At 39.2% G+C, this 8,417-nt stretch overlaps 2 protein-coding genes across 2 annotated transcripts; both read left to right on the forward strand.

Moving 5' to 3' along the window:
• The first annotated feature begins 492 nt into the window (after window positions 1–492).
• Window positions 493–2,427, forward strand: avp (arginine vasopressin). Its single transcript, XM_021606493.2, has 3 exons — window positions 493–670; window positions 1,234–1,438; window positions 1,606–2,427. Exons 1-3 carry the CDS (start codon window positions 551–553, stop codon window positions 1,749–1,751), a joined length of 471 nt encoding a protein of 156 aa, XP_021462168.1. The 5' UTR covers window positions 493–550; the 3' UTR covers window positions 1,752–2,427.
• Window positions 2,428–3,809: 1,382 nt separating this feature from the next.
• ccl27a (C-C motif chemokine ligand 27a) lies at window positions 3,810–7,146 on the forward strand. The gene is made up of 3 exons (XM_021606494.3): window positions 3,810–3,968; window positions 5,699–5,816; window positions 6,666–7,146. Exons 1-3 carry the CDS (start codon window positions 3,869–3,871, stop codon window positions 6,763–6,765), a joined length of 318 nt encoding a protein of 105 aa, XP_021462169.3. The 5' UTR covers window positions 3,810–3,868; the 3' UTR covers window positions 6,766–7,146.
• Window positions 7,147–8,417: the final 1,271 nt, after the last annotated feature.

Below are 8,417 nucleotides of genomic sequence, written 5' to 3' on the forward strand. Positions count from 1 at the left end.
TATGCTAACTAGCTAGCTGGCTAGCATTTACTGCTAGTGAAGTTGCTAGCTAGAAAGTTTACAAACAAATTATCTAAATTTTCCTCTCTAAACAAGTGGATTATTATGTTAAGGCTTTCCTACTTGTATATTTACAAATATATATATATATAGAACTAACTTCATTGGAATATAACTACAACTTTTTCAAATTTGATTTTTTTAAATTAACTTACCATTTTGTTGAAATATCTCCAAAAGTTGTGATGACACAGAGGACATTTTTTGTTGAGCAAGAGCAGTGGCAGCCAGGGAAAATGTTGGGGAAATAATTTGGTGACATCTTGTGGTCTTAATGTGAATTACAGGGGGTTGGCAGTTACCCCTGGGGGCTAGTTACCCCCGAGTACCCTAACTCCATCACTAAAGGCAAATGTATGAAAAAACTCTGACGTCAAACAACTTTGAATGACAAACCCATCCCATATAAGTAACGGATAGCATCGAATATCTGTCAGTCATCCGTGAAGCAGCAAGAGGAATATAGGTGCGCTTTTTCTGCACAATTGCAATGCCACATTCCACGCTTCTACTGTGCGTCATCGGACTCCTAGCGTTCTCCTCTGCGTGCTACATCCAGAACTGTCCCAGAGGCGGGAAGCGCGCGTTACAGGACACCGGCATCAGACAGGTAGGCCAACGTTACAGACTTCTATTTTTCGAGTCCTCTTTTTTATTCTATATAGGCTACACTATGCTTTTTGCACTGTTTTCTCCCCCCAGAGTAGATAGACTACGCACCACACAACTTCATTATAATCCATAGGCCTAAAGGTTTGGATAATGACCATTTGAAAATGACCGGGTGCAGTAATTTATTTCACCTAATGCATTTTACAGTTATGTTTTTTCTAATGGTCATACTGTTATGTTGACAACTCATCAATATAGAGCCTATTTTTTAATACAATTCGGTATTTACACGGTCATAATAAATGCAGAATGGAATTTAGGTTGAACCTACATAATTGTAGGCTATTATTTTTTCTTCTTCTTGGAGTACATCTGTGCTTCCAGTGCTCCTGAAAACACACATAGGCCTACAACAATGAAAACATTTAAAACATTTTTTATGGATCATTGTATTTCCAATACCAACTATTATCAATAATTGAATCATAAACAAATGACACATTGAGGTTCCACTAGCATAAAAACAATAGAAAGCCAGCTAACTGGTCTCTCCCCCTGAAGTGCATGACATGTGGACCAGGGGACCAGGGCCGCTGCTTTGGCCCCAGTATCTGCTGTGGGGAGGGGCTAGGCTGCTGGATGGGCTCCTCAGAGACAGCACGCTGCTTTGAGGAGAATTACCTGCCCACCCCATGCCAGACAGGAGGGAGACCTTGTGGATCTGATGCAGGACGCTGCGCTGCACCAGGTGTTTGCTGTGACTCAGGTACAGTAGGTGTCATTGTTCATTTCTGTCTATTGTCTTTCGTCTGTGTGTGTGTGGTTGTGCGCTTGTCTGTCTGTCTGTCTGTCTGTACATACCGGTGTATACTTGCACAATAAATGCTATGTTTATTCGCTTTCTAACTTTCATCATTGTATGTATGTCGACAGAGAGCTGTTTTCTAGATCCAGACTGTTTGTCGGAGAGTCAGTACCACTCTCCTGCGGATCACAGCGCTGGCGCCACAAGTGACTCACCGGGGGAACTGCTGCTGCGCCTGCTACACTTTGCCACCAGGGGGCAAAGTGAATACTAACAGTAACTCCAGAGATTCATTTACATGTTCCCTAATTCCAAATCAACCCTTACTAGCCTTTGACACTTCTCGTAGATCTGAAAAGATTGAAATGAATTACTTTATTTTTTCAGAAGGAACTTCAAGTAATTGGATAGGTTTTAGCAATATGGTAATTGTTCCACCTTGCCTAGTGATGGCGATTTTGCCATATTGTTGACCACTACTATCAAAACCTTTTACATCTATACAGTACCTAGGCTAGGGGCCAGCGGTCGATTTGGAATCAGGCAAAATGGTTAAACTGACAGAAATAACAGGATAAAATGGATACAAGTTATGAACTGTCAACAAAAGAGTGTTTTTTCCACCTAAGAACGTATATGCACATACATACATTACATATATACGTTTTAAGTTCTACAAGGCATTGTTTTTCCTAATGCCTCAATATAAATAGGTCATGTATACACCACAGAAATACAGATATTTAAATATGTAGGAAATAAATAGTTTTCTTGCAGTGTTGTAGAATGATCAGATTAATGTTCAACAATCATTGTTGTTAGTATGTGAAGTGCTTGTAGATCACTACATTAATGCAGTGCATTACAGATATTACTATTATGAATCACCATTTACTGAGAATCACTGCTGTTGTATAATTGAATTAAAGATATCAAGAAATCACTACCAACCAAACTTGTCGGTTGTCTTTTGTACCCAGTTCCAAGCCAGGTTTTGTACTTCTACAGAGTAATTATACCTGTCTCATAGCTTTGATTTACTGAAAGAAACGGATGCGTCTTGACTGGTTCTACAATGTGTGTGTGTGTGTGTGTGTGTGTGTGTGTGTGTGTGTGTGTGTGTGTGTGTGTGTGTGTGTGTGTGTGTGTGTGTGTGTGTGTGTGTGTGTGTGTGTGTATAAGTTTTCTAGGATGGTATGTGCAGCCAATACCTGGATAATTCATTATAAAGGGTCTGAGGAGGTTTGAGAAGACACCTATGTGTCACGAACCGGCTCGTAGCCCGTAACAAAGAGGGAGACAACGCAGAGATAACGGAATAACAAAAAGATGTTTATTAAATAAAGTAAACTATATACAATTAACAATGGTGCGTGTGTAGGCAGTAATCAGTAGCGTAAGTGAGTGGTTGCGTGCAAAGGTAGTGATAATGTGGGGTGTTGAGCGGTGCCAAAATAAACAAGCCACAAAATGCCACAACCAAAAATACAGTGTGTCTGCATGGAGAGAGTCTCTCTAATGAATGGGGGAAAGGTGTATTTATCCCTGGGACACACCCGAGCCCAGGTGTGTTCCATTTCACTGACTACCCATCTTATTAAGGAAAACAATAGCAAAGAGAAAGAATTCGGCAGACAGAGTGGGAGGGTCGTCACATATGTGATTTTGCAATAAGGTAATTGCAAATTGCCTGGTGGTGAAAGAGAGGGGGGTGGAACATATGCAAGTCATTAGCAGTTTACTACTGTCAAACCAGTGTTGAGATGATTTAGCAGGTCTGTCACAGTGCTAAACAAACTCTCTTCATCTATGCTTTGATAGCTCTGCTCTTACTGAGCATGTTTTCCCAGACAAACCAATCAACTACTGACTGTATCACACCATAGAATTCCCCAGTGGGAATTCTACCATGTGAAGATTTCTGGGAATAGTATAGCGTTGGAGTATAGAACTCTTCAATTTATCAGCAAATCGATTTATTAGCAATTTCACTGAGGGGTGTTTTCATACTTTCTTTGATGGAACAACAGAATACATACTGAAAAAGATGTGAGTTCTATCAACGCCTGTTGACAACACAGCTCAACCTTAAATTGCATTATTTGCGCTATATTGACAGTATAGCCCCCTTTATTTACTGTGTTGGTTTGGTATGCACTGCCCTCACGTTTACCCTGGCTTTAACCCGGCTGCTCCACCTAGATCTCTGTTTTTGGTTTCCGACCTATATTCTATTATCAATTCTACATGATGGCTCACACAAAGCATTGTGAGGTTGTTGTAGTCTTTCATTAAGTTAAATGTAGTAGTAATCGAACCTGTTAAAACCTGCCAGACCAATACCAACAACCCACAGCGATAGGAGGGGGGAGGAATTCGGTATAAATTCTGATGAGTTTCACTCTCTCTCTCACTCCCGCTGTCACCATGGATCTTAGAGTGATGGTGACGCTGCTCTTTCTGTGTGCTCTGGCCATCACAACCACTGAAGGTAAGGAAGACACTGTAAAACAGGTCTATTCAACTATATTCTTAGGGGGGGGCAGATGTACAAAAGGTCAATTGCAGAGGGGCCGGACATTTTCCACGTGCGATTATTCTTTGGACGAACTGTATAAGAAAGCAACGCAACCACCAATAAAGCACTTTTCTTCAAATTAAATGTTGCTGAAACGAATTAGGAAACAAGTGGAGGGCGCTCAACCAACGAGGTGCAACCAAATCATTTGATAATCATTGAAAAGGAAAAGGTGCAAAGCTTGCTCACCATTATTTTGTTCAAAAGCCTCTTAAAAGTAATGAGGTCATTTTAAAATAATCTGAAAACTAAGAATCGCAATAAATAACACAAATCAGGTAATGCCAAATTCCAGTCTGAAGGAAGTACAGTATGCTTTGAATTAATTTCCCTCAGTCATTAGATTCGTTTTTTTGTCACACTCCCTTCTAACAGAGTCCTTGTGAGTATCAGAGATGGAAACAGAAGGCACGTAGGTATTCCTTAGAGTCGTAGCTTTCAGGAATGCGGTCATAATCTTTTGTATCTTAAACCATACAAATGCTCTGGCCAAATTCACATGCAGAATATTTTATTCATGTATAGAATTGATCAAAGGGACCAGTATAAATTAATACATTTTTAGGATATGGCCCCCTGCCACTTGAACTTCTATCATCAGAACATTTTGCAGTAGTTCTTGCTAGAAAAACAAATATTGATATTTGACAAATCAGAACAGCAGTGATCTAGTAACCAATGACTTTTACCTATTGGTCGGTCATCAAACCATCACTCCTTTGCATAGGACTCAATAAGTAGCTAGCTGCCTTGAATGTTCATTTTTTGGGGCTGTGTGACAGTAGACACAAGAGCTCAGTGGAAATGTTAGTATTCATGCTGAAGCTTGTGGTGTGTGTGTGTGTGTGTGTGTGTGTGTGTGTGTGTGTGTGTGTGTGTGCGCACATGCGATTAAGAGAAAGAGAAAGAAAGAATGAGAGAGAGAGAGAGAGAGAGATTGGCAGTTATGTTCCCTGAATGGTATTGCCAAAAATTGTTTATTTGGTGGCACAGGCAGGATTATCATTTGTGGGTTTTATCTGTTGTGACTCGCTTACTTTCAGTTGACATTCATCAACCACTAGGTTGTCATTCTACTGTCATTCCATAGTCACAGTTTAAAACAACACAGGTCACTTTAGTTTAAGGAGAATTTACTAGTCTGTGATTCTTGGAGCAACCTAAACTACTACTTCAGCTACCTCTCCAACTCATTGTTCTTTGAAAAACCTACCTGTTCTACTACAACTATTACTACTATTATTATTACTACTGCTGATATCATTTTATTACCATGCCTACTGAAGCCACTACTACAGATGTATGATCTTGATTTGAGCCAGTTTGCTACAGCAGGGAAATAATCCTGCAGCAACAGGTAATGTTAATTATTATGTGGATTATACAGTAATTAATGGACCTTTTTTTGTAGGGGGTTGATACATTACTACAATTACTAACTATTGAAGCCTTTTTAAACCTTGAATATACTACAGGTTTGCATTTCCTGCTGTGCGGGAAAATTCTTAGCAACAAAATAGTGATCAAATTAAGATCCTACATCTGTACACCACGACAAGTTCCAGTAGAGCTGCTGCAATTACCACTACCATCACTTAGGCCACTATTACTGCAACTCTTACAATTTATGGTAAACATTGCAGGGGGCATTCCTAAATGCTGTGTGACGACATCTATGGACATTCCCACCAATGTGCTGAGGAAGGTGGAGAGAGCAGAGATGCAGAGAAACAATGGTGCCTGTGAGATCAACGCACTCGTGTGAGTTCATCACAATACTGACTAGAGTAGACTAATTGTAGTATCCCACTTACACATTTACTATCATTGAAAACTGTCATGGTGTTAGTATTCCACTGTCTGATATAAATTATGTTGAAGTTCAGAACAGTCAAAATGATGTTTTTCATGAAATTGGATGATATTCGAAGGTATGATGATCAAAGTATGAAAAATGACTGTCACTTCTACATTGATAACCTTTTATCATAAAGTTACTGGTCCCCTCCCCCATGTCAAACACTTAGCTTCATCATTAAAGGGACAAGTTGACATCACCTTAATTCTCATTTTAATACACCAATGGCAACATGATATTCTCGTATCTCTTACCGCCTTGTTTCCCCTTTCATCTGTGTCTGGCGTTAGCTAGCTTCTGGGCTAGCTAGGTCTTCAGCCAGCGTGGAACAAAAAGGGGGGGTTGTTCAAAACATACGCAGTTGTCAAGTCAACTCACCTGTCAGTGCTGCTGTGAATCGCATCACAAATGACATGCCAAAAAGGAGATGTGTATGACATTTGTTTGTATCATTTGATGCAATTTCAATGTTATTTGAGTTGCTTTGTGTATCAACAAATTTGCTGGGGATCATTTTACTGCAACGCTACTCACTGCATCCAAGTTACTTGGCATAGGCGTTTCAAAGAGCTGTCAGTAAAGGCGAGCTCATGAACATAAGCTCCCTGCTCAGCCTGTCTTTTCATACTTTCCTGGTAGTTAGCCATGAAAGAAAATGTATTTTTCAGAATGACAGTTCAGGACCTTTGAAGACCCTCTATGTCAGATGGTGACCTGAGACAATGACTGTCTTTTCTCCTCCATTCCCATAGGCTGCACGTGAAAGGGAAGAAGTTATGTGCCCACCCGAAGGTAAAGAGAAAGCTGAAGAGGATGCAGAGAAAAAAGGACGGAAAACAGAAAAGGCATTAGTGCTCTGTGAAGTGAGGGAACTTTTTAATGTGCGGCTAATCCCCTTGTGGACAGACTACGTAAACATAACTGGCACCTGACAAAATTATGCAACATTTTACTTCTAGGTTAACTGAGATTAATGTGCAGCAGCTTGACTTTTCTTTCATGTCTTTTTAGACATTTTCCTTGGATATCATTATGTGTTTTGGAGGAGTTTTGTAAAAGCATTACTATGTGTGTGAGGCAGAAACCTGTGGTGTGTGTAATAAAAATCGAATACATGTCAACATGTAATCCACCAACTAATCTATAGCATTCGCAAAACTGTTTTCTACTTATTCTTTGTATAAATAATCAAGAGCTGTGATATCTGAAATAAAATCTATACTTATCCCAAAACATTCTTGTGTTGTTGATTTTTGTATAAACTGCAATTATATTCCTTTGTAGAAAAGCCACATGAATTTCACATGTGATCTAGTGTTTTACATAACATGTGACAACATGTAAATGCAACATTTGATAACATGAAACTACACTTGTGAAAACATTTGGGATTCAACATTTAAACGTGATACCAGGAAACTACACTTGTGAAAACATTTGGGATGCAACATTTAAACGTGATACCAGGAAACTACACGTGACAACATTTGAACGTTTTTTTACATGTGAAAGTGAAAATTCGATTTCCATGTGAAAGTTTTTCACATGTGAAAATGCTATTTCACATGAGAGACTACGATTTTCACGTGCAAATGTTTTATATGTGAAAATGCAAATCTGATTTTCACATCTGAGAGTTCATATGTGAAAATGCTCATTTTATTTCACATGCAATTTCACAAGTGAAAGTTGAAAACATGTTATTCTCCTTACATGTGACAAAGTGCACATTCATTACCTATAATACATCTCTGCACTTAGCAAAAGAGTGCCATCAATTTGAGGGGTTCTGTATAGTTGTCTAATGTTGGTGGAGCATATTGTTCTGTTTTAATGCTATTCCTGAATCACTATGATAAATATAATAGTTTTTCTTGAGCGTGTTCTACAAAGCTGAGATTTACTTTGAAGGCCAAAGTGTAGGAATACAGATGAAGTCAGTGATTGACACAGACATGGTGGCAAAGCAGGAATATTGGAATTCTGTGAACCAGGAGGGTGTGAGTTCAAATCCCAGGTGATGACACCTTGAATGATAATTTATGTATAAACATTCAAATATGTAACTTGAAAACACTGTGTTTTTTTCGTTATGTTCCGGAGACATCCTAACAACTCATTTTTGTTTGCAGGGCATCATGTGAAAATGTTAATTCACATGTGGAAGGTTATCTGAAATATCATCACATATAAAGTGTTCCAAAAACACATTTTCACATGATTTCACATCAGAAATTTCACATCTGAAATAAAATTGTACATGGGCAAAACCTGTGATTTGTCACGTGTGAAATCATGCAGTCTTTCCGTAAGGGTTGCGTTGCGATCAGTCAGTCACGCTCATTCTGAAGAGGTGTGCAGGCTTTTGCTATAGCCCTGCACTAACCCACCTGATTCAGCTAATTTAGGTTTTTGATAATTTGTTGAGTAGCTGATGTGTTAGTGCTGGGCTGAGACAAACACCCAACAATCTCTCTCTCCAAGACCTGGGTTGGTGACCACTG

This window comes from Oncorhynchus mykiss, chromosome 6 (assembly GCF_057628025.1).
Source record: "Oncorhynchus mykiss isolate SJ-2025 chromosome 6, ASM5762802v1, whole genome shotgun sequence".
In the NCBI taxonomy this organism is placed as follows: domain Eukaryota; kingdom Metazoa; phylum Chordata; class Actinopteri; order Salmoniformes; family Salmonidae; genus Oncorhynchus; species Oncorhynchus mykiss.